At 38.2% G+C, this 26,757-nt stretch overlaps 2 protein-coding genes across 9 annotated transcripts in view; both read left to right on the top strand.

The window, feature by feature from the left end:
* LOC310714853 (ankyrin repeat and SAM domain-containing protein 1A) overlaps positions 1-5,935 on the top strand; it is a 59,733-nt gene extending 53,798 nt beyond the window's left edge. For 3 of the 8 annotated variants that reach the window (XM_083520851.1, XM_083520848.1, XM_083520847.1), the window contains 6 exons: positions 1,114-1,185; positions 1,308-1,394; positions 1,491-1,628; positions 1,697-1,882; positions 2,486-2,553; positions 4,193-5,935. In XM_083520851.1, coding sequence (XP_083376977.1) covers positions 1,114-1,185; positions 1,308-1,394; positions 1,491-1,628; positions 1,697-1,882; positions 2,486-2,553; positions 4,193-4,196 — 555 coding nt within the window. In that variant the 3' untranslated portion in view covers positions 4,197-5,935. Of the gene's footprint in view, positions 1-1,113; positions 1,186-1,307; positions 1,395-1,490; positions 1,629-1,696; positions 1,883-2,485; positions 2,978-4,192 lie in introns of those variants that run through there. The other 5 variants (XM_083520850.1, XM_083520849.1, XM_083520845.1 and 2 more) reach the window with 2 other exon arrangements.
* A 2,581-nt stretch (positions 5,936-8,516) lies between these two features.
* On the top strand, positions 8,517-25,922 carry LOC310714852 (eukaryotic translation initiation factor 4 gamma 3-like). Its single transcript, XM_083520844.1, has 28 exons — positions 8,517-8,845; positions 14,160-14,228; positions 14,526-14,594; positions 14,802-14,916; positions 15,027-15,130; positions 15,221-15,346; positions 16,523-16,591; positions 17,016-17,130; positions 17,244-17,347; positions 17,438-17,563; positions 18,399-18,486; positions 18,835-18,992; positions 19,668-19,871; positions 20,359-20,616; positions 20,960-21,115; positions 21,260-21,457; positions 21,542-21,688; positions 21,929-22,165; positions 22,641-22,745; positions 22,858-22,993; positions 23,110-23,189; positions 23,939-24,047; positions 24,336-24,451; positions 24,549-24,721; positions 24,899-25,024; positions 25,131-25,212; positions 25,332-25,430; positions 25,811-25,922. Exons 1-28 carry the CDS (start codon positions 8,729-8,731, stop codon positions 25,841-25,843), a joined length of 3,519 nt encoding a protein of 1,172 aa, XP_083376970.1. The 5' UTR covers positions 8,517-8,728; the 3' UTR covers positions 25,844-25,922.
* Positions 25,923-26,757: the final 835 nt, after the last annotated feature.

Below are 26,757 nucleotides of genomic sequence, written 5' to 3'. Positions count from 1 at the left end.
CGTACTGTGATCTGTCAGGATCTACTGCAGGATGTTCACACCCGTACTGTGATCTGTCAGGATCTACTGCAGGATGTTCACACCCGTGCTGTGATCTGTCAGGATCTACTGCAGGATGTTCACACCCGTGCTGTGATCTGTCAGGATCTACTGCAGGATGTTCACACCCGTACTGTGATCTGTCAGGATCTACTGCAGGATGTTCACACCCGTACTGTGATGTGTCAGGATCTACTGCAGGATGTTCACACCCGTACTGTGATGTGTCAGGATCTACTGCAGGATGTTTACAGCTGTACTGTGATCTGTCAGGATCTACTGCAGGATGTGTACTGTGATTGTCAGGGTCTACTGCAGGATGTTCACACTGTGATCTGTCAGGATCTACTGCAGGATGTTCACACTGTGATCTGTCAGGATCTACTGCAGGATGTTCACAGCTGTAATGTGATCTGTCAGGATCTACAGCAGGACGTTCACACCCGTACTGTGATCTGTCAGGATCTACTGCAGGACGTTCACACCCGTACTGTGATCTGTCAGGATCTACTGCAGGACGTTCACACCCATACTGTGATCTGTCAGGATCTACTGCAGGACGTTCACACCCGTACTGTGATCTGTCAGGATCTACTGCAGGATGTTCACAGCTGTAATGTGATCTGTCAGGATCTACTGAAGGATGTTCACAGCTGTAATGTGATCTGTCAGGATCTACTAAAGGATGTTCACACTGTGATCTGTCAGGATCTAATGCAGGATGTTCACAGCTGTACTGTGATTGTCAGGGTCTACTGCAGGATATTCACACTGTGATCTGTCAGGATCTACTGCAGGATGTTTACAGCTGTACTGTGATTGTCAGGGTCTACTGCAGGATATTCACACTGTGATCTGTCAGGATCTACTGCAGGATGTTCATTCCTGTACTGTGATCTGTCAGGATCTACTGCAGGATGTTCACTCCTGAACTGTGATCTGTCAGGATCTACTACAGTTCTGATTGATTAAAAGCAGTCTAGTACCTGGGTAGTGTGCTACTATGCGTTTGTGTGCTACTGTCTGCATAACTTTTTATTGTTTTTAATTCTTTGTTTTTTTGCATGTGTTTAGTATTTAGGGTCCATGCTCATTAAGGACCTGAGAGGAACAGAGTCTACGCAAGATGCCTGCGCTAAAATGAGAGTAAGTGTCTATGTCCCCATGAAATGTCTTTTGGGTGGAACAGATGGATGTACCTTCAAATATGCGTGTTTTTAAGTGTGTCGCACTTATGTCTTGACGTCTGTCTGTCTCTTTCTGTGTAGAGGTCTACAGAGCAGATGAGGAAGGTTCCTTCCATCATCCTCTCCATCACATATAAAGGAGTCAAGTTCATTGATGCTGCTAATAAGGTTTTTCTCTCTCTCTTACTTCACCTCTTGTGTTATCATATCTCGATCAGGACAGTCCTGACTGATTTGTGCGCTTGTGATTGTGCGACTTTGTAGAATATCATAGCAGAACATGAGATCAGGAACATCTCTTGCGCGGCTCAGGATCCAGAGGATCTGTGCACATTCGCGTACATCACCAAAGACCTGCAGACCGACCACCATTACTGTCATGTCTTCAGCACGGTGGATGTGGTAAGATATATGCGCGCACACACACACACGTAGTCATAAACTCAATTAACGTGATGTTCCCTTTTCAGAATTTGACCTATGAGATCATCCTGACTCTCGGACAAGCGTTTGAAGTGGCCTATCAGCTTGCTCTGCAGGCTCAGAGGACCAATCAGAGACAGAAACAAAGTTTGGCAGGAGGGACTGAGTCTGAAATCAACAACAAGAGTAGTAGGCCAGTGCCTAAACCACGTGGAGGGACTCAAAAGCCAGGGGTAAGTACGCCTATGTGTGACTTTATATATATGTGGGTTTTTATAGAGGAACTAGGTGGTGGAGGTGGCAGGTGTTTCGCTGGTACAAGATCATAGCAAGCTTATTTTTTTTTTACTTTTTTAGGAAACAGAATTAAGTAGTTTACCATTTCACTTGTTCGTTCTTTTATCATATGACTCAAACAGACACTATGCAGTGCATTACACAGGAAACAGAATGAATATTAAGAACCGCGATTCATTCGCTCTTTTGTCACGTGACTCCCATATACAATATGCAGTTATATATATTTACAGGAATTATTGGAACTATAGTCAAAGTTGGTGTATGTAGACGTGTTGAGGATCTGCTTATTATAACTAACATTTTATTTTATTTCTGATTAAAGGAACGAAATTAACCAAATGACTCAAAGATTCGTCCAAATCACCAAAACAAATCACTAAAATAGTCCGAGCTTCCCACCGCTAATGGAGAGATGTTGGTTTCATACTCATGTTCAGGAACACATGACTGTCTGAAATATGTGCCATTCATCAGTATCAGTGTGGGTGGGGTTCATTGTTTCGTAGTTGTGTAACAGAAATCTGTGTGTGTTGTAGGTGGAATCTGCAGAAGACCCTGCCTGGCTTGTGGAGACAAAAGAGCCCAAACACACTGTTGGCACTAAGTACGAGACCCCCATCTATTAAACACCCCCCTGTACATACCCACACACATACACACTCCCCTTTCTCTGATTCCTGGGTGCCTTCACTGTGACTGCTTCCTGTGTGTACATGTTTCTTCCTTTTCATCGCTATTCGTGCTGTCTATGTAAAGAATCGTCTCTGCACACACACACACACACACACACACACACACACACACACACACACACACACACACACACACACACACACACACAGCCCCTTAATACGTACATTCATTCACGCCACCGTCTTCCTTTTCTGATTGACTGTCTGTCTTCTCATCTCTGGTGCTGCGCAAAGCAAATGTGTAGTGAGCATCGGCCACGGTGAAGCTCTGTGGGCGGAGTCAGTCCTCCTTTCTCTTTCATCTGAATGGAAATGCAACTGCCAAAAAAACAACAACCTCGCCACCGCCAAGAACACAGACGGGAGGATTTTTTTTTTCTGTTACCCGACATGAATCGAGTCCATAATGTGAGCGAGACACTTATTCAAAAAAACAGGGTTTTGTTTAAATGATTTGTCAGACTGTTTTTCTTCATGGGGTTTTTATCTCTCACTGTGACACCATTATCATGGCTCTGTCCAATACACTGGAATCGGAATAACGAGACTTTGTTATATCAACCCATAATCCACTGTGATCACACTACTGAAAAGTTCAGATTAGTGTGTCCTGAAATAAAGGGCAGACGTATAAAGACCGGGAAACTAAGAGCTGACAAACTTCGAATTCGGTCACTCAGTAAGAGGCTTTGCAATAACAGGCATTGCGTGCACCCGTTCTGTCAGATGCTGGTGTTTTGGACAGAGCCTGGGTTTTGAAAAAACAATTTTGGTAGCATCAAGTCATGGCTGCACATGCAGGCTCTAAATCTGCACAAATCATTTTTTCATTTTGCTGATTTTTTCTTTTTACTTTTCCGTCTTTACTTGAGGATAAGTCTCACGTGTTAATCAGGTGAGCCACATGTAGCATCTTAAACACACACACATTTGTAAAAATCCGCACATCTCCTAGTACTGTAATGACCTCTCCCTTATACACACTCAGTCCACGTCCCCTTCAAATCACCTAATTTACATTTTCTACGACCACCGTGTTAACCAAACCTGAGCTCTCCTTCATACCAAACAGAAAAATAACTCTTTACTTTTAATTGGTAGTGCCGGACATACTATTTCTGTTTTTTTTATTTTTTTTATTGCAGGTTTACTTGCTATTTGTTGTTTTCGGTCTCTGGAATAACTTTTTATCAAGTTTAAGTCACAGCATGCATCCGGAACAAACAGGGTCGAAGTCTACGCCTCAGCCAATCACTTTACAGCTTGCTGCACTTCTTTGTTAATATTTGTGACTGCTGTAGAGCTTTTCGGCTTGAAGTTGAAGCTGTGGTGTCGAATCTCGTGACATTGGGGTCACTACTCGTTACCGTAGTAACAATGGGAGCAAATCGGTTCTGCCTTAGAAGCTTTATAATACGCTTTATTAGAAGCTTTGCATCTTTCCTTCCTTTGTTTCCAGTAAGAACAGCAGACAGTCCTTTTTATTTTTTTTGTTTTAATGTATGTGTATTTAACCTCTGTGTGTATGTGTGTGTGTCTGTCTTCCCATAGCTGAACATGATGCCAAACCACACAGGACCAGTAGCACGATTCTGACTGTTCACCTTACACATCACCACTTTGATGTGTGTGTGTGCATGTTGTGTGTGTGCGTGCACGCGTTTCCATCCATGGTCAGACAGCATTATTACGGATCAGTGTTTCTCTCCCACACACACACACACACACACACACACACACACACACACGGAATAGACAGCTTAATCTCTTTCTGCTACACTGGATGATTGTCACTGTTTTCCTCCTATTCATTTCTAAGAAATCACGTGACTAGATTTAAACAGACTCCATCATTTTGGATATAACAGTGCACACGAGGGTACGACAGTCAGAGTGCACTACATCGTCACTGTGGACGTGTCCCAAACCACTTCAACCCAGCCGAAGTCCTCACGTTCCTTGTTCGGACACTAACCTGTTATTGTGACACTGTGTATTTCATTCAGACGTTGCGTGAAATGTGTTTTAATGACTAACCCTCGATACTGACTCTGCTCGTGCACTCTGTGTAATCATTTCTCCTGCAGCTTTGACTAGTGCTCTTGGTGTAATGCGTTCAGACAGCAGGACATGATCGTATGTCTGGGCCGAGCTGAAGCTTTTACTGGACGGTTTAGCGGTACAAGTGTTTTGTTTTTGTTTCTTTTTCTTCCCCCCCCCCCCTGAGTAATCCTAAGCCCCGCCCACTTGTAATCAATTTTCGCAGATAAAACAAGATCGGGAAAAATTTCAAAAGCCGAACACGTGGCCTTTAGATGTGACGTTATAAACAATCTTGTTTTATATATAGAACTGCATCTTTCACCTACTATAATGTAATGCTGATGTAATTTGCCGTGTCCGAAGACTATGAAATAGAAGTGCGTATGTCCTCAGGTTTTTGTTCGTCTTCATATACTAGCTGGAGTATAACAATTCATCACTTTTTTTTTTTTTATAACTTTACTCCCCAGAGTTGGTACTTTTTCCTTTTCTTAAATTTTTTTTAATGTACTTTAAAGCATTTAATTGTACTTTTAATTTGTATAAAGTGACACTAAAATCAGTTTGTGTGTAGATTTCAGATGTTTCGTTTCTTTGTTTTATTTAGTTTTTTATCGACTCGCTGATGAACGAGTCGGACAGAATGCTGAAACGAAAACGCGTGCGAGTCTGGAGTGTATCGAAGATGCTAAACCTAGAACAGTGCGGTACTTTACACATCTAGTCTTAGTTTACAGAAAATGAAATTTATTTTAGGATTTTAAATCTGATGGGTGTTGGTACAGTGCTGAACACTGGCAGGGCAGCGCTAAAGCTAACGATGCTAACGTCGGCACTCTTTATTTTTTGGCGATTTTTGTTAAAGATGTGAACGATAATAGACTGTAATCAGTGTGTCTTTTGATACTTGAATATGATTCTGCTTTTATAGCTGCCTCTCTCTTTTTCTCTCTCTCGCTCTCTGTGTATATATATATGTACTGTATGTATGTATGTATGTATGGGTCATTTTTGTTCATTTTGGTTCCCAGATTTTTTATTTTTTTTCTCCAAAGCTTAGTGTATCAGGGTTTATGTGTGTGTGTGTGTGTGTGTGATGAGAGAGAGTGAGTTCTCACTTCAGCATGAAAAAGAGCAAGTGTAAATAATCTTGGGCTTCCAGGTTTTTTTGTTTTGTTTTGTTATTGTTTTATTAATATTATTCATAATCTGTACATCTAATAAATAAATGAAATCTTCATTTACTCAAAACGCTGCAAATTTTTGAAGTTGATTATGAACAGATGTTTTGCCTAGTATTCAGTAATTGATTGTTTTTGAGCGGTGTGTGTGTGTGTGTGTGCACATGTATAATGGGTAATGTTGAGGTGCTAAGTCAAGGAAACTTGATGTAGCAGATGAAAGATACATCATGCTTATTCCCCTTAAACATCAGATATCCAGCAGTGACATCATCAAAGAACTGGCCAGAGGTGGCAAAAGTACACACATCCTGCACTTAAGTGGAAATACAAATACTCGGGTAAAAGTTAAAGTACTCACTATACTTTTTTACTCAAGTTAAAGTAAAAAAAGTTTGGGCTCTGACATGTACTTAAGTAAATAGTAGACTACCTTTTTTAGTGTCACCCTGACAACTGAACGTCACGCCATTTAATATTAGCGCTGTCAATCGATTAAAACATTTAATCGTGATTAATCGCATGATTGTCATGGGTTAACTCGATTAATCACAACTCAAGCGCACATTTTAATCTGTTCTTAATGTACCTTAAATTAATACTTTCCATTTCCATATTCGTAAAACCAAACCCAACATAGAGCATGAAGACAAAATATTCTTGTCAACGTTTTCAATGTAATTATGGTGATTTAAATTATCAGGACACAAACCGGAACCTTTGCGTTGTTTCCACACGGACGGGTAATGAGATGATACTGGAGAAACTGCACCTCTGATAATTTCATACGGATTACATAATCAGAGAATATTTGTATTCGATTTGAATTTGGTTTATTTAAAAGTGGACTTTTCGAGCTTTCTATACATATATTTATTAAGTCTGTGAGGGGAGTATTCACTGAGATTCAGGTTGTTTTATTTGTTTTTGTGAAGTGAGGAGACAGAGACGGCAGAGAGCGCCCCCTGTCTGTTTGCTTTATATTACAAAAGCACAGCGTTTTGATGTTATGAGTACAAATAAAAGTAGACTATTTACAGATTTTTTTACATGCATTAATCGCGCGTTGATAAAATCCAGTGCCGTTAAAATTAATTTGCATTTTGACAGCCTTAATTTATATATTAATACAAAACTAATTAAAAATGTTACCTAATAAATGTATCCAGTCTGAACATCCACTATATGGAACACAAGCAGAGAAAAGATGATGACGATCAGGTGATCAGGAATGTCTCTGTTCTCAGTCATGTTTACATCACTGACTCCCTCTGTCTCATCCACGTTACCCCCAGACTTCTTGTTGCCTTTTGTATTGCTTGTTGTTCGCTTTGTAAATTAGTCCACATCTGTGGTGTATGAGAGCCAGGAAATAATCCACCAATGAATTGAAAAATCATCTCACCAAATAGATTAAAACTACACTGTAAAATATAAACCGTACGTTTTACGGTAAAAAAAAAAAAAAACGGCAGCTGTGGTTTCCATAACTTTACCGTCAAAAGTACGGTAGGAACGTTATTGGTTTTACAGGATTGCACCCATTGTACTGTATATTTTGCGGATTTTAATTGTTTTTTTTACGGTTTATAACTGTCTAATCAACATTTATGTTGTTACAAAAATGCTGTTTATACCCGTCAAAATACAGGGTTTACATTGCAATAATTACGGTTCATAACCATCTTTTTTACAGCTCAGAACTGTTTAATTTAAAGGTTTATTTTGTAATACAGTTAGAACCTATAATTATTTCACAAAGCATACAGGAAACTATTTAAACTAAGGAAAAAACATTAAATATGTAAATGCTGTTGAACTATTTTTTTATTATAAGTAACCACAGTGAATTCAAAGCACCATTTAATCACACTAGCTGGGAGCTAGAAGAGATAGAAGTTACATTTCTAAACATTCAGATTTTATCTTTTAGAAACTATTAAGAGTACTTTCATTTCCCAATGATAAACACAAACCTAAATTAAATCATCAAAACCTAAAATCTATCAATAGACTTGGACATCAGTGTGGTCCCATGTATTTTTTTTAATAAAGACTGGCAGCCATTTAAAACAACAATAATGTATTTTTCTGTTCTCGTGTTTCAACAGAAGTAAACAGTGGTTTAAGTTTAGATTAAGATCAGTAAGACTACTCATTATAAATTTCGACTCAGAATTGAAAACATTTCTGCTACCTAACTGGCGCTTTGAACTGAGCTTGGGAAGGTATGTTGAAAGTAGCTACCTTACATGTTAAATTATTAAATCTGTACCATTTCCATGGCTTTGTTTCTGTTGCTAGCTCTATATCAACACTTTTTGCCGCTTAATCAGAGTAAATGTATAAAAAAGTCATTAGATCAACCCAAACCCAGACCAGGAGGATCAACATGTCTGAAAAGCTTTTTTGACCTAAGATACAGTAGGTAACGGTTCAGATAAACATTTACAGTAAGAACTACTAAAGCAGAACAAGGCACAAGTGCTTACAGAGTATAGCCACCACTGAACGTAGTTACAACTCAAGTCATTAACATTGCAATGTTTATAAAGTTTAAACTTGGAAACCATTTAGAGGCCACCTGAACAAAGTCTCTCACCACTCATGATCAGAAAGGGCAGAGATTAGGGTGAAGGCTCTTGGGGAGTCGCTCTTTGTTCTTTTCCACAACTTTTGTGCCCTTTTTGGGATTGATGATGAAAAAACACCGTGAAAATGAAGAAAAAACATTGAAACTCTGTAAATATTAAGTGAACCTCCCCTCCTAGGTGTCTTTACATCCCTTTGCAGGAATTCAAGCACTGACGGGTAGTGAATGTTGAAACTGTAGTAACTGCCGAACATTAGGCAAACAGCAACAATGAAAGTAGTGATGTCATCGTTCACAATCTTGCGGTCCACACTGAGCGAACAGCAGCATAGCAGGAGCGTCCTGTGGATACATTTCAATTCAATGAAGACATGTACATGTAGCAAGGTAATTGTTTATTTACATATATGACTATCATACACATAGCAGTTTATTTAGTACTGCCACATAATTGATTTCTTGAGTCAAGTCAAGAAGCTTTTATTGTCATTTCAACCATATATAGCTGATGCAGTACACAGTGAAATGAAACAACGTTTCTCCAGAACCCTGGTGCTACATAAAACAACATGAAACAACAGTCACGGAACAGAAAAAACACAGGGCTAAGAACTAAGTAGGAGATCCTTGCCACATAAAGTGCATGTGTCCAACTGGTGCAAAAAGTGCAAAAGACAACACAGGACAGTGCAGGACAAAACACAAAACACAAAATAGCTCTGCCAGTAAACCTGTCTTAACAAAATAAGGTGCACAGTAGCAGAAAACTGTAAACAGAATATTGTGCAATTTAAACAAATAGCAGCAACCAAGATAAAGTGGACAGTGGCAAAAATATGTGGACAGAATATTTTGCAGAAGAACAATAGCAGCAATCCCGGAAGAAGAAAAAAAGAAAACGGCATGTTACGGCATGTCATGCAAAAAAAAAACGGCATTCTACAACACAAATTACTAACTCCATTTAATAAATTAACCTAGTTCAAAGCTTTAGATACCCCAAATGCTTAATACTGTCTGATGTTACATGAAAGATGAACATTCTGTTTTGTTGTTAATTAGTTTCATTTAATTTGAGACATTAAATAAAAATACACCAGGTCCTGAACATGCATTGAATTTCCAGCATCCAAATATCTGACCATGACCCTCAACACTAATGACATTTATAAGACTCATACACAACTCTTACCAAATGTCCACATATTTTAAAGACAAATCTCCAAATTATACAGTGATCAGTCTGTGGTAGAAAGGGGAAATATGCAGAAGATGTCAAAAAGTAGATAACGTGCAAGAACTGGGTTTATTTTGATAAGTTTTAAGTTTCAGATTAAACAAGACACTTGGGACCAATAAACACAGAAATGCTCATTATTTATGTAATATCGTACGGTATTTAGCTTCTAGTGTATCTAAACTTTTGAACTAGAATAGTTTTGTAAACTGAGTTATTAGTCTGTGGTGGAAAATATGTAAATACTTATACTTACAACACACACAATAACGCAAGGCGTCACAGGCAGGTTTTCCAACTCTACATCCTTTGTACATCTTTTGTCTCTTCTACATAATGAAGAAGGAGCTCCTCTTTCTCATCAAAATAGATGAGAAGTAGAAGAATCATGTCTTTCACATCCTCAGAGCAACCATTTCTCTGTCCTCTCAAAACTTGTAATTTTGTGATAGCCTGTAAGAACATTGAGAACAGAGCTTGTTCTTGGTTGCACAAACATTCCTCATAAAGTTCAACAGCCTCTTTCCTTTTCTGTCACTGCTGTTTTCAGGAAGGTCTCTATAAGTGGTATCCCTGTGAGGTCTTTAAAGTGCACTTCCATGACACTTTCCTAAAACAAAAATGGCCAGTCATCAGTGAGGATTTACATGTCTGTTCTCATGCCTTTTTTATTTTTGGTGTGCTGGTCCTTCTTGCATTTTCGACCCTGGCTTGAAATTGTTTGACCAAGGAGTAGTATCCAGGACCAATCACACTCTCTTCAATCACATCTTGCAAAGACTTTGGATATTGGGCAACCATACTTTTGGCGACCTCCGTTAAATTCTTCTTACTTGGACAAACTTTCATCATTGCCACAACAACAATATTCACCATTTCCCTACGCAACCGAGGAATTGCTCTTTTCTGTCTCTCAAGTGCCTGCATTAATTCCTCAGGAAACGTATTCCATGGGACTTCAAAGCTGTCCACCCAATTCACACTAGGAGAGGAGATGTTGAGAGATGAGCTTCAAGAACTCTGGGACAGAAAAGATCCTGGAGATGAACAGACTGTTTGCTTTGGGGTTTCGGAAATTTGTGCTGTAAAAAAACGTCAAAAACGTACTTCGTTGGACAAGGAATGGGTCAACCAAAATGAAAAATATCATCACAGTTTATTGCCTTATTCTTAATCCAAACCAGGCACTAATTTAGAATGACAAGATTGTAAATAGATTACAGACAAACTTGTCTTTACAGTTGAACAGCTACTTTAACAATCACAATAATTAGTTTGCCTCACAGTTACGGTATAATAAACAGAATATAAAGTGTATTGAATAGAACAAACAACAAAAAGTAATAAATAACAAAAATAATTGTTACTTTTAATAACAAAAGTAATAAATATGTCTGCCTATCAAAGAGAGAGTTCACCCCAAAATTAAAATTCTGTCATTATTTACTACTATTTATACATGGAAGAATGTCAGTAAGCAAACAGACCTCATCCCTGCTTGGTTACTGACATTCTTCCAACCATCTTCCTTTGTGTTTAGCAAAACAAAGAAATGTATACAGGTTTGGAATAAACTGAAGGTAAGAAAATAATGACAGAATTTTCATTTTGGAGTCATCTATCCCTTTAAGGTTTTTGTAACAGAACAAATACATGCACTTACTGGTCTCCTTTATGTTTACGGTAAAAATGAGCCTTAAATGCCTCGTATGATCGAAACGTTTCGTAACATTACGGTGAAGTTTGACATGTAAATACATGGTCCCTAAGGGTTTGCATTGACAATATTGACAATATTTGAGTTTTCAAAATCAACTAGACAAATGTTAAGGTGAACATTTCTAAGCTTTTTAGGCAGACAATTTAAGCAAACAATTTTTTTAGAAGTCGTTACATTACAACTTTACACAGACAAAGATTTTATCAAACATATGTAACAATTATTTATGTCCTCTGTCCTGCATTGTGGTTTTCAATTGCACACTGCACAGGGGTGTCGAATATGTTCATGTATTTGTAATAAGATATGTTAGGACGGCAATTCCATAAAACAGCCTTACAATGAAAATTTTTTTACCAATGGTATTTTTACATTCATGACACATGTTTATTTCCCTTTTGTAAAATAGTTTTAATGTTAAGTAATACAGTATATTGTTAATTTTACTGCAATAAACCATTATTTTATGTTTTTAACTGTTAAATTTAAGGTCTAACTCTGTAAATCTAATTACAGTTTTTTTCACTGTAAATTCTACGGTTATTGCAAGTTTCGTGAAATTACGGTTTTATCCTGTATCCTGTATTTTACTGTTAAATTTAGGGGAATTTTTTTACAGTGTAAAGTAACGATCCTGTTTTTAAAATGTAAGAAATAGAAAGTACAGATATTTGTGTAAAAATGTAATAAGTAAAAGTAAAAAATAGTGAAGTAAAGTACTGATACCAGAAAGATAACAAATACTTCGTTACTGTACTTAAGTAGATTTTTCTGGTAGATAATTCTGTGTTTGCTCTGTCTGTATACGTTTAGCAATTAAAGGTTCACAAGATTCACCTTTTTTTTAAAATAACTAGTTGATTGTTGTTTGACCTGATGCCTCTATTAGTGAAATTCATGATTCACAAAAAAAAGGTTTAACAGAAATTTGAGCTCGACAGATTATGACGTGTTTAAACGTTTTGCATTTGCAACTATTATAACGGATTTTGATCAACATGACAAACAATGTAAAATGTAGAAATATCAGAAAATTGTACAGAATCAATTAAACGAATGTACAAAAGCATTCGCAATTTTATCGACGAGAATTGCTTTCATTTAATTTCTGATCTAAGAAACGCTCCAGAGCACACTGTAAAGCAAAAAAAAAGCAAAAAAAAAGGGTTAACAATTAGAAATTATGGAATGAAATAAAAAAAAAATAGGGTGGGTGATGAAATGTGTCATATTTGTTATTGGAATTCTTTGTGAAGAAAAGTACATAAACGACTGTAAGGACTGTAAACAAAATAAGAAAAAAAAAAAAAAAAAAAGACAAAACAGGGGGCGCTCGCAAAACGTCAGAGAAACGTCACAGGCGCTTTACGTGGAGGCGCGCGCGCGCAAAAAACAAAAAAAAACAAAAAAAAACCTCCGGAAGCCCCGCCTAGTGTCTGTGACCTCGGCAGTCTCTGATTGGTGCAGCAATTGCCCCGCCCACCAATTGGAGCGCACCTGCTGTCAAAGTAACAGGCAAACACCATCACTCGTCATAATCGAGAAATCTTTCGAGGAGTCAAGACTCAAAAAAACGCGCTCCAGAGAGGAAACGGAAATCTTTCATATTTAAAGTTGGATAAGTCTTTAAGTCTCTAAAACTTTAGATATGGTAAGAAGTGTTCTTATTTTGAACGCTTTTAGCAGCTAGTTATGCTAAAACTAATACTAGATATGGCAAATACATGAGAATATATATGTGTGTGTGTGTGTGTGTGTGTGTGTGTGTGTGTGTGTGTGTGTGTGTGTGTGTGTTCGTGTTCGTGTTCGTGTTCGTATGTGTTCTCACAAACGATTTTTTTAAAGTTTTGTACCAAAAATCAACAGCAGGGGTCGCCAACCTTTCTGAAAGTGAGAGCTACTTGGGTACCTATTAATGTGAAGAGCTACCAGTTTGATACACACTTCTGAAATAACAATTTTGCTCCATTTACCTTTAATTGTTATTATTAATAATGAATGATATTCATTATGTTAAGACACGTTAATGATTTCTCACAATAATTATCAACAATGATTTAACAAGGTAGGAAACATAAATATCAATATGCAAAACTTTATTTATACAACTTATATACACTTATATAACTATATAACTTTATACCGATGCAAGTGTGATTTTAAAAAGAAAAAGCAACAAAAAAAATGATGCAGCTCACTGGTAGGTGGCGCTATGATGAGCTATTTTCAGAAAAGGCGGGCGACTCATGGTCCTAGTGGGTGCCATGTTGGTGACCCCTGATCTACAGTATCTTCAGAATGGCCTCGATCAGGCGCTTCACTTTCTCCTTTACATTTCTTCTGAGTTTATTGGAGTGTGAAAAGTATTGCACCGTTTACTTCATTTACCGCAGTAGGAAATGTTCACTTCAAAAACGGCAGCCAAGTGCAGAAATAAACCATCCTCATTTCTTCAAAAAATTGACAACATTCAGCTGTTCTACATTACTTATGATGGGGGGTTAACTACACACTCTCTAACAAGACAAACTAACCATGTACAAATTGACCCTAGAAGCACATCCTCTGGGCAACAAGAAACTGCAAAGCAAAGCTGCATCAGTAATGTAAACATGTGAAAGTACCAGTATCTCCTGTTTGTTTTTCAGGGAGGAAAAGCAGCAGTGTGTTTAAACTCATCCTCCCTGCTGTTATATATGTTTTATCAGATGTACTGACTGACATTTTCATGTTGTTCTTCTCAGCAGTATGCAGTGACTTATGTTCCTGTCCTGGTGAACATGGCAGCAGGTTCTCCAGATGAACAAAATATGGTAATGTACAGATCACGGACACGCTGTTTTTACACACAGATTAAACTGAATCCCATCAACACCTCATCACCTAAACACACAGAACATTACTGCTGCTAAAAATGGAATAGAAAAAGGATGTCTTTTTATAAACAAACTGCATCAGAAATGTAAACATGTGAGAGTACCAGTATCTCCTGCTTCTGTTTTGGGGAGGAAAAGCAGCAGTGTGTTGAAACTCATCCTTCCTGCTGTTATATATGATAACTATATAATGATATAATGTATTGACAGACATTTTCATGTCGTTCTAATCAGCAGTATGCAATGACTTACGTTCCTGCCCTCGTCGACGTGACTGCGAGTTCTACAGATGATCAAAATATGGTAATGTACAGATCACTGACACGCTGTTTTTCCACACAGATTAAACTGAAGCCCATCTGTACCTCATCAACTAAATTTACTTACTGCTTATTTTTATTTTATATTCACCCTCATCATCTAATCAATAATCAATATTCACTGTATATCCTTTTACAGTAATTTATTTTGTGCCATACTCAGAATCGCTCCTTGTTGTATGTGTTACAGAATCACCACAGTGCTTCTCTACATGCGGTGCCTCTTCAGGAGCACTCGGTCTATCCCACAGGTCTCAATGCCTCCAACCCTGGACCTACTCCTGAAGAGTTTTATTCAGCATATGGTAAGTTCGTTTTGCCTTTCTATTCATATATACAAAAAGTGTCATTTTTCTTGTAGGATGTTCTAATCCTTACGACTTAATGAAACTGATGCTGGTTTTTTTACTGTCAGCTGCAGGGATTCCATGTAATACTGATCAGACCATGTACAACCAGTCGTCATACTCAATGGTCTCTCCACTGCAACCTGCACCTGCCAAGAGGAAGATGAAAGCAGTATGTGTGCTTCCTCTTTGTTTCAGTATCGATTCATTCTTTAATTTGACTATTCATATTTGATCATGTGGTATTTTTTTTTCATTTAAGATCCGTGTCCGAGACCCCAACCAGGGCATGAAGGATATAACAGAAGAGATTATATTAGAAGTTGGCAGGATTCGGAACCTCTTTCAGCAAGTGGAGCAACCGTCCTCCATCTATACTCCTCTACAGGTAACACATCCAATAAAACACACACATGCAGAGTTGAAGCAGCTTCTTCTGGCTCATTCATAAAACCCTGAGACACGGCTTACAGTAGCTCTTTTGTTCTAATATTAGTTTTCAGTGTTTTAATCGTCGTGTTGATTTATTACTGAACATAGTAATGGCATTACAGTCGCTGGTGTTTTTTGTTTGGTCATTTTCAGCCGTTATGTGTTTTGTTAGCTTGAGAGTAAATGAATAAATCAAACTTCTTTTGCACAGCTGCTGATAAGCTTGAATCATCAATAGCATCAATACCTCATCACCTAAACACACAGAACATTACTGCTGCTAAAAATGGAATGGAAATGAATGAAAATCGGTAGCTTGGTGGGTAGAGTTTGGACTTCTAACCGGAAGGTTGTGAGTTCAGATTCCAGCACCACCAAGCTGCCAGATCATCAAAGCCATAATTATGTTTCAAAACTATCTATAAAACATAACTGACTACAAAATCAGATTGTAAAGATGTCTATATAGAGGACCGTGAGCGTAGCTGGCCATGGATCTGAGAGGACACGGCTCTGATTTGATTAAACAGTTTGAAAGTTACGCATGAATGCAGAAGGAATATTCGTTTTCTATAAAATAACTGCAACAAAATACAGAAATAAAACATCCTGATTTCGTCATTTACATAAAATAGGAACAAAATTGAGCTGTATACATTCTAGATCTGTTATTGAGCAAATATAAAAAAATCCTTTTGTTGGATAAAAAAAAAAAAAAATTCAAATAGTAACATTACTAACGTTTGAGGTCGATCTGACGGTCAGACAGCAATGTGGCTTTTTATTTATTTATTCATGTAATTATTATTTTATATATATATATATATATAATAATGAAAATGTTAAGAAATACAAGTGTTTTATTATTTATTTATTTATTTATTATATATATTTTTACTAAAACTATACACTCATTAACTGGACAAAGTAATTATGTACAAATCGACTATATAAACACATCTTTTGAGCAACAAGAAGCCAAACTGCATCAGAAATGTAAACATGTGAGAGTACCAGTATCTCCTGCTTCTTTTTTGGGGAGGAAAAGCAGCAGTGTGTTGAAACTCCTCCTCCCTGCTGTTATATATGATAACCTATGTATTGACAGACATTTTCATGTCGTTCTAATCAGCAGTATGCATTGACTTACGGTCCTGCCCTCGTCGACGTGACTGCGAGTTCTACAGATGATCAAAATATGGTAATGTACAGATCACCGACACGCTGTTTTTCCACACAGATTAAACTGAAGCCCATCTGTACCTCATCAACTAAATTTACTTACTGCTGCCAAAAGGGCCACCAGGCCTTCCTCACCCACCTCCCGGGCTGCCCTGTCATGCCTATCCTGCCCCCTGACCTTACTTACACAATTTGTCTCACCCAACTCACTTCACCTACATCACCATACCTAACAGTGTCATATGTAATGAGGCAAACGGGGGAAAGGTGTTTCGGAAAGGTCAGAGGGTCATGTATGTGGACTGGCGCTTTGCAATAATCACTGTATATCCTTTTACAGCTGTTTTAACTTTCAAACATTGTCCACATCAACCTTAAAATATCTATAGCAGTCATTTATTTTGTGCCATACTCAGAATCGCTCCTTGTTGTATGTGTTACAGAATCACCACAGTGCTTCTTTACATGCGGTGCCTCTTCAGGAGCACTCGGTCTATCCCACAGGTCTCAATGCCTTCAACCCTGGACCTACTCCTGAAGAGTTTTATTCAGCATATGGTAAGTTCGTCCTGCCTTTCTAGTCATATATACAAAAAGTGTCATTTTTCTTGTAGGATGTTCTAATCCTTACGACTTAATGAAACTGATGCTGTTTTTTTTTTTACTGTCAGCTGCAGGGATTCCATGTAATACTGATCAGACCATGTACAACCAGTCGTCATACTCAATGGTCTCTCCACTGCAACCTGCACCTGCCAAGAGGAAGATGAAAGCAGTATGTGTGCTTCCTCTTTGTTTCAGTATCGATTCATTCTTTAATTTGACTATTTATATTTGATCATGTGGTATTTATTTCCCATTGAAGATGCGTGTCCGTGACCCCAACCAGGGCATGAAGGATCTCACAGAAGAGATTATATTAGAAGTTGGCAGGATTCAGAACACCTTTCAGCATGTAGAGCAATCGTCCTCCATCTATACTCCTCTACAGGTAACACATCCAATAAAACACACACATGCAGAGTTGAAGCAGCTTCTTCTGGCTCATTCATAAAACCCTGAGACACGGCTTACAGTAGCTCTTTTGTTCTAATATTAGTTTTCAGTGTTTTAATCGTCGTGTTGATTTATTACTGAACATAGTAATGGCATTACAGTCGCTGGTGTTTTTTGTTTGGTCATTTTCAGCCGTCATGTGTTTTGTTAGCTTGAGAGTAAATGAATAAATCAAACTTCTTTTGCACAGCTGCTGATAAGCTTGAATGTGTTGGTCTCATTTATGTGGCAACATATTTTGTCCTTCATCTTACTTCTGCCTACCTGATTCTGATTTCGCATGCTGTTCTGTATATAAACAAAGCCCAAGCAAATGGACACACAGCTGCACAGTTTTTGTGTGTGTGTGTGTGTGTGTGTGTGTGTGTGTGTGTGTGTGTGTGTGTGTGTGTGTGTGTGTGTGTGTGTGTGTGTGTGTGTGTGTGTGTGTGTGTGTGTGTGTGTGTGTGTGTGTGTGTCTCATCATGCCCCAGTCCCTAATCTATGTTCTCTGCTTGTCACTTAATGCTCTTTAAATTATTTTCTTTAAATTCTTCAACATTATTAACATAATAACATTTTCTTTTTCACAGTGTGTTTCATATGTGTGCAATCTGCTTTCCTTTATTCGTCCTTATTTTTTTATTTCTAATTTGCTAGTTTTTATGTTCATTTGTTCATATGAGTTCTCTTTCAAACATTCGTTCGGTATCTCACTATGGGAATCGCCTCGGGCGTGACCAATCCTGGAAGTTCATATGAGTTTTTTTACATTTTACCTCATATTCCAGCAGCTGAACCAAGTAGTGGAACAAGAGCACCTCATCTATAATGTGGACAAAGCCCAGGTCCTCCCTGCTTCTGCCAACTGGAAACCTGGTAAGTCCCATCCATGCTGTTCCTTTTACTCCTTACATACATGACCATTGAGCTTGCAAATGGCCAGACACTTTGTACTTTTCTTCCTAATTTTGTGATTTTTTTTAATTTTTTTTTTTCCTCCCCTCTCCTGACCAAATGATCACACCCCCCCCTTCACACACCTACATGCATTGTGCCTTTTTTTTATTTTTTTTATTTTTATATATATTTTTTGCAATCTCATATAAGTTTATATGTATATATGTTTTTACTACACTAAAACTTACAGCTAGGTGTTGATTTTCTTCTGTATTTTGACTCGTGTCTCATCTGTGATTTAATTCTCAATGTTTTTGCTGCCTACAGATGACAGGCCAATGCTTGAGGGATATGCATTAAAATGTACTGCTTTAGATGCAGCAGAAAGGCCCATCTCTCTACTTGATAAGTCTCTAGAAGCTATCGATGGGCTGTCCGAAACCGACGCAGCTCCTCGTCATGACAACTCTAAATTGCTCAGAGAGGTGAGTTTAGGGCAAATTGTTGGCCTTGCATTGTGTTTTAATTCAGCATCCAAATCAGTTACAATTTTACAAACTAAACTAAATGAGTAATCCAGCGTTTTCCAACATGTTTTAATTAAGATGTAAATAAAATGTCTAATGATATTTGATGCACACCATGGCAGTGCTCTACTCTGCATCAAATATTGTCCGATTTTGACAGTCTTCTCACTTTCTCACACATCTGTAGCAATGCATAGCATCTTTATAATTAGCTGTATGTTCTTTCGTTGGAATTTTACACCGGAGCAATACATAAAATATTACTTATTGCTCGCCAGAAACACTGACACTGTTTTGTATGCTAAATGGTGATTTTCTTCAAATGAAAGACTTACGCATTTTAAATCTTAATATGCAAATACCCTTTACCTTATGAGAATGCTGTATGAAGAAAAAAAAAACGATTCACATAATTGTTCTACTTCCCCCACAACTGCCCTTTGACTTGAGTTATTATTATAGAGTTACGAGTAAAGTTTTCTGCTCGGTCTCTCTAAACTAGAAAGCAGCTATTCAGTCTTTGTTTTTAGATATTGCACATAGAATAGACAGATGCTGTTGGTGTAAATCGGGTTGAAAACACTGAAGTGTTCCTCAAATTAACTCGAATTAAATGATCTTTTATTAACATAGAAGGAACCCAAGCACAGCTGTGAGGATGAAAGCAACGATGGAGTCCTTACACCAGCAGAAGGGCCCAACAGCGCCACAGTTGCACAGTTGGAGAATTGGAGCAAACAATACAGTAGAGACTTTATTTTGAGTCTCCAGTTCAAGCCTGCCTCTATGCAGAAGCCAGAGGGGCTTCCACCTGTAAAAGATGTCGTATTGGACAAGGTAAACTGCCTGAGACATGGGCTTTATTGAAACTTCTAATCTGAAAAAATGGTTTTATTACAGTTGTATGCAAAAGTTTAGGAACCGCTGACAATGTCCATGATTTTCGTTTGTAAATATTTGGGTGTTTGGATCAGCAATTTCATTTCGATCTATCAAATAACTGAAGGACACAGTAATATTTTAGTAGTGAAATGAGGTTAATATCTATATTATAACACACACACACACATATATATATATATATATATATATGTATGTATGTGCGTGTGTATGTATATATGTATTTGTGTGTATTATAATATATATATATGTGTGTATGTATGTGCGTGTGTATGTATATATGTATTTGTGTGTATGTATGTGCGTGTGTATGTATATATGTATTTGTGTGTATTATAATATATAATATGTGTGTAATCTAGATTTACACCACAACTTCACAGTAGTCCTGCACGGTTTTTTATTGAGCGTGTTGGTGTTTTAGGAGAAGCCAGAGCCAGTTGAAGAGTATGAAAAGCAGGAAGCTGAGTTTGTAAAGAATGAACCCAAGCACAGCTGTGAGAATGAAAGCAACAATGGAGTCCTTACACCAGCAGAAGGGCCCAACAGCGCCACAGTTGCACAGTTGGAGAATAGGAGGATACAATACAGTAAAGACTTTATTTTGAGCCTCCAGTTCAAGCCTGCCTCTATGCAGAAGCCAGAGGGGCTTCCACCTGTAAAAGATGTTATATTGGACAAGGTAAACTGCCTGAGACATGGGCTTTATTGACTGCATCATTTATATTTTAAGCAGTGGTCTCCACTCATCACAATCGTTACTGTTTTGTGTCTGTAATGCAGTATGCACTATATGTGCACTATTTTATTCGGCAGTCTGGCTTTTTTTTTTTTTTTTACTAATAAGTGTGTTGTGCTCCTATTATCATGTCACATGTATCACAACCTTTCATTTGAAGTAATCCATCACTTCAGTTTTATGTTTCTTTAAATATTATAACACTACAATATCAATATATACATTATATCAGTAATAACTCAAATATTTTGCCTTATATTTTGCTTTATTATGTTTGCTCTTTTAGGAACTGACTGCAAGTCTGAGGCAGCCTCTACCCTGTAAGATCTTCAGGTTTGTGCCTATGAATGAAGAAGTAGAGTTGAAGAAGGCTGAGAATGCCTGGAAGCCTTGCATGAAAAGAAGGAATTCCACAGAGGACCCCGAAACCCTGAAAACTGAGGTTAGCACATTACTCTGCAGTTCCACACTGAAGTTCGTTGCAGAAAGATTTACATTTCGCACTCGCTGTCTGTGCAATCAATTGGTCTGTTGGATGCAGATATTTTTTTTAAATACAGTCGTGTTAATGTTGTGTGTTGCGCAGGAGCTTTTCCGGACGGTGCGCAGTATCCTTAACAAACTGACGCCGGAGATGTTCAGTCAGCTGATGAAGCAGTTGAAAGAGCTCCACATTGACACAGAGGAGCGACTTAAGGGTGTCGTCAACCTGATATTTGAGAAAGCCATTGATGAGCCCAACTTCTCCATGGGGTATGGGATCATGTGTAAATCTCTGGCTGCAGTAAGTAAAACATCACATCTCCTTCTTTATGTTTTAGTGCATTTAAGCCTATTTGTGATTCTAACTGTGGAATTTTCTTTTTAGATAAATGTGCCCATGGCAAACAAACCCCACAGCAATGTGAATTTTCGAACGCTGCTTCTTCACCGCTGTCAGAAAGAATTTGATAAGGACAAAACGAGCAACGATGTCCTTGATAAAAAACAGCAGGAACTGGAAGCAGCTGTTTCAGTAAGCATCGTTTCTCTCAAGAGGGCTTTCTCTTCGTTTTTTCAATTTGTGTTTCCCACAGAATAGAATCAAAATCTGCTGAATTTGCAAATTAGGATTCAAGTGGATAATCTGTTATCAGGCTTGAACCCGTCCTTCTGTAAAATTTCTATGGTATCTTTGTGTAATATTTTTATTCCTCCAGTGCATGGATTTTTAATTATTTTTTGTATTTATGATGATAATGATTTACTTTTCCAGACCAGTGAACGTGAGCGGCTTCAGGACGAGCTGGAGGAGGCAAAAAACCAAGCTTGCAGAAAAACTAAGGGCAACATGAAGTTCATCGGGGAGCTGTTTAAGTTGCGGATGTTGACCGAGTCAGTCATTCATAACTGCGTGGTGAAACTGCTGAAGAGAAACGACGAGGGAAGTCTCGAGTGCCTCTCAATTCTCCTCACGACCGCCGGCAAAGAGATAGACTTGGAGATGGGGAAGGTGAACAACCAAAGCCGGCATTTTAGAGCATTTTCATTATTCGTAATTGTTCTAATTACCATCCTAGGTCCCCTGGTGGTCTAGTGGTTAAGATGCAGCGCTCTCACTGTTGCGACCCGGGTTCGATCCCCGGTCAGGGAACCATCCCCAGCCACTGTCAGTGCCGGTCCCAAGCCCGCATAAATTGGGGAGGGTTGCGTTAGGAAGGGCATCCAGCGTAAAACATGTGCCAAATCAAAACGTGCGGAGGATCCGCTGTGGTGACCCCTAACGGGAGAAGCCGAAAGAAAGTATAGTTCTAATTACCATCCTGCAAAGTTGTACATTATTATGTTCATGACTATGCAACTCTTTTGCTTTTTAAATCTTCTCACATGTCTGATATTATAGTAACATAAAGGCAAGTCCTTACCAGTAGAATAGGTATTGAAACGCTTCTGTTAAAATGTTGCCTATTTTCTTTTCTATCCTTTAGTCACGAATGGATCAGTACATTAAGCAGATTGAAAAAATAATAAATGAGAGAAAAACCTCGTCACGCATTCGCTTCATGCTCCAGGATGTAATTGACCTGCGTCTGGTCAGTGAACTTGTTTGTTTGTCTACTAGACATGCATCTGTGCTTACGTTTAAGAGTAGTACATATGGAAATTATAAAACAGTGGATGACGTGGTTTTTTTTTTTTTTACAGAACAACTGGGTATCAAAGAAAGCTGAAAAAGGCCCGAAGACCATTGAGCAGATCCACAAGGATGCTCAATTTGAGGAGCTGGAAGAGCAATTAAAAGTTCAGAAGCAGCTTAAGTCCAAAGGCAAAAGGAGACCAGGTTAGAGAGGGCTATATGTGCTATAATTTTTACAGCATAGTCCCATTTTCTTTTTGCGATGTGTGCTACACCACTTACCTAATGAACTGTATGTTTTGTTCTTGTTTCTTCTGCAGTATTTCTAAAAGACAGCACTGTGCTTGCTCCTGCCAAGAAAGATACAATAGACCCCAACAAGGTCCCTAAAATGAACAAGGTACTGACTTTAAATGTGAAGGGACATGTTTTTGAAAAGCGATCTTTTAAATGGTGAAAGGACCCTTGAACATCTTCAGTCAATATTTAAAGCTCTCTATGTAGACTGACTCAAACTTTTTCATCACTGATATAATACACAATATTTGTTTTATCAAGCAAGCCCAAGAGCTCCACCTGCTGGTGAAATTATTTACATCATTGACTAGTATACACACTATATTGCAAAAAATTTGCGAACACCTGACCTTTCCTGTTCCAACATGGCAATTCCCCTGTGCATATAAGATATGCCTTATATGGTTTGTTAAGAAAGATCTTAAATAGCCTTTTATTGAGCTCTAAACTTAACCCTATTGAAAACCTTTGGGACTAAATGCACTGCCAGGCCTTCTCGCCTCACCTGCATCATCACCTGACTTTACTAGCACCCTTGTGGCCGATGAAAACAAATGTCCACAACACACTCCAAAATTGGAACAGCTTCCCAGAAGAGTGGAAGGAATTATAAAAACAAATTGGGACTAAATGGGGAATTGAATGCTTAAATATCACATATCGTACTTATGACCAGGTGTCCACAAACATTTGGCAGTATGGTGTACCTTTTAAAGAGTTGCCTGAAAAAAAAATGTCAGAAGTGGAATTTCATACCGTTTATTAAATGGTCCTTAATCAATTAAACTACAATTTTGTGTACCAGGTTATTAAGGAGCATTCTTAATTAAACTAAATTGTATTTGTGTGCAGCTGGCAAATAACGATGCGATTTATTTGGGATCGAATTGGGACCGACGAGGACAGCGGAACTGGAAGAAAGGCTGCAATGGAGGAAACGGAGACAAAGCAAGCATACCAGGTCAGTCTTTAGAGAATGCAGTCTGTAGACCGTGTCCTTTTCTCAGCTCTCTTTAATGTGTTTTTAATTCTGTGTAAAAGAAAAAAAGCAAGTTCAAATTGTAGGTGTTGTTCTCGCCGATGTTTTGCGCCCCGGGCAAACTTTCACTGTCACTTCAGCCCTCAGTTTCAGCTTTTTTCCTCCTTGCATGTCCCAAACAAACCCAAACTGCAGCCCAGGAAACTTGACTGTAATTCAGTTTAATGCATGAGCTTTATTTCTCATGACACAATTATGTATATGTTTCAGTAAAACTCAACACAGTGGAGAACTCGACTACAAACAAGCCTGCGCTATCAGAGGAGGAAATGGAGAAACAGTCCAAATCCATTATCGAAGAGTATTTGCATGCAAATGATTACAAGGTATTTATCTCATGCAGTGTCTTATCACATTTATTTTATTACACATCGGTTATTATCTTGTTTCTGTGTCACATAATCGTGGTGGGTTCGTGTGCAGGAGGCCTTGCATTGCGTGAAGGAACTGGACCAGGGCAGGATGCTGTACCTTTTTGTTCGGGTGGGTGTGGAGACCACGCTGGAGCGAAAGCAAATCACACGTGACCAAATGGGTCATCTGTTCCATCAGCTGCTGCAGGCTGGGATCCTCTCCGCATCTCAGTTTTTTAAAGGGTGAGTGACATTCCTGCACCACACATCTCCGTCTCCCACTGGCGCTAGAGACTCTACTGTCTGCGTCATGAAATGTCGACAGCTTGATGATATATTTGTCCATTGGTATTAATTGGTATCATTATTAATGGGCTTAATTTCATTTCCCCATTTTCTTACCTTTTCTTGTTTACACAGGTTCTCAGAAACCCTCGAGGTAGCAGAAGATTTGGCCACTGACATTCCTTATATCTGGCGTTACATAGCGGAGCTCGTTCATCCTGTGCTCCAGGAAGGAGGAATCTCTTTGAGAGAATTATTTTGGTATTTACAGATACATTTGGAAATGTGCATATAAATTCTTGCTCCAGAAGACGTTATTGTTGGGTTTTAATTGTTTTTTTTTGTTGTTGTTTTTTTTCCACTGCAGTGAATTTAACAAACCGTTGCTCACTGTGGCAAGAGCTGGCATATTATTTTCAGAAATATTGCACCTTCTTTGCAAACAAATGGTAAGCTGTCAGACCGATCTTATATAAATTATGATTGCGAAAGAAGTAAAGTGTATTGTTATACTAGTTAAAAAAGATTACTTTTTGGTTAGTCATTGCTGTGTTTTTCTTCACTTTAGAGCCAGAAAGAGGTGGGAGACTTATGGAGGGACTCTAAATTGAACTGGGCTGATTTTCTTCCTAAAACTGTGGATGTGAACAACTTTATTATGAAGCAGGTGAGCTGTTGGCTGCACACTAGATTTGGACACCACTGGAATATCTGGACCAAACAGGATCCAGTGGGCAGTAGATTTTCTACTCTTTGAGTAATAGTAATATTAAAGCCGAGTAAAAGCGACATCATCGTTATTTTACGAAATACCTTATCTTAGAAATTGCTTTAAAAGACTATTGTTTATGTCTGATTATGATCACTTGTTAACTATATTTTGACTGGTTATTAGAGGGGGTTTAAAATGTTTTTACATTAACAAATGGTTTGTCTGATCAGAAAGTGTTTGTTTGCTGTAAAAAGCATTGTGTTTTCTAGATTAGACTCAGTTTTATTTCCAAACCTTCATATATGCTTATTTTTTGTTTTTTTTACCTTTGGCAGAAACTGGACTTCACCATTTCTGATTGCTCCTAAAGGAAAGTCATGATGAGCTGAACACATTCTACAACTCCGATTTAAGTAAAGCATTTGTGTTCAATAAAAAAAAGCAAATCAGTTCAGACTCTTAATTTAGATAAACACCCCCCCCCCCCTTTTTTTTTTTTATGTTGTATTTAACATTTTGCATGTAGTCCAAGTGAGGCATTGGTGGACAAAGAAGTAAAATAGTGTTAATAATTATTTTTTTTAATACAACTGTAAAAGATGTTTGAAAGGTTTCCTGAAGACTAAAGAGCTCATTGTGGACTTTCGGAAATCTAACAGCAGGAGACCCCTCTCAAGCTACATGAATAGGACTGAGGTGGAGAGGTTTTAAACTCTTGTTAGTTCACATCTCTGAGGATCTCTCCTGGCATCAGAACACTTCAGCTCTGGTTAGAAAGCTACAACAATGCCTTGTACTTCTTGAGGAGTCTTAAAGCTCATCTGTCCCCAGGGATTCTAAAGAGCTTTTACCGCTGCATCATCAAAAGCATCCTGACAAACTCCCTCACTGTATGGTACGGAGGTTCACTGTGTGTGAACGTAAATCCCTGCAAAGGGGGGGTCACAATCGCCCAACACATCACTGGCACCCATCTACCTGCCACTGAGCACCTTCACCACAGCAGATGTCTGTGCAGAGCTCAAATAATCATCAAGGACTCTTCATATTCCAGTCACAAACTGTTTAACCTCCTTTAATCAAGAAGGAGATACAGGAACATACGCACCAGAACCACAAGGTTCAGGGACAGCTTTTTTTCATCCACCACCATGCTACTGAACTTTACACCACACCGTTATCACTGTAAAAACACTGTATATAACATCTGTACAATGTACATTACCTTACTGTACATCCTGCCTTATATATATATATATATATATATTTATATACGGTATAT

The sequence above is a fragment of the Silurus aristotelis genome (assembly GCF_946808225.1).
Source record: "Silurus aristotelis genome assembly, chromosome: 19".
Classification (NCBI taxonomy): Eukaryota; Metazoa; Chordata; class Actinopteri; order Siluriformes; family Siluridae; genus Silurus; species Silurus aristotelis.
Note: the sequence above shows the minus strand (reverse complement) of the source record. Positions and strands in the feature narration are given on the sequence as shown.

Bases quoted from the DNA above. Each gene is read 5' to 3' on its own strand.
- LOC310714852 (XM_083520844.1), top strand. From the start codon at position 8,729: ATGAAAGTAGTGATGTCATCGTTCACAATCTTGCGGTCCACACTGAGC. The intron at 22,746-22,857 runs GTCAGTGAACTT...TTTTTTTTACAG, and splicing joins ATGTAATTGACCTGCGTCTG to AACAACTGGGTATCAAAGAA. The intron at 25,025-25,130 runs GTATTTACAGAT...TTTCCACTGCAG, and splicing joins TCTTTGAGAGAATTATTTTG to TGAATTTAACAAACCGTTGC.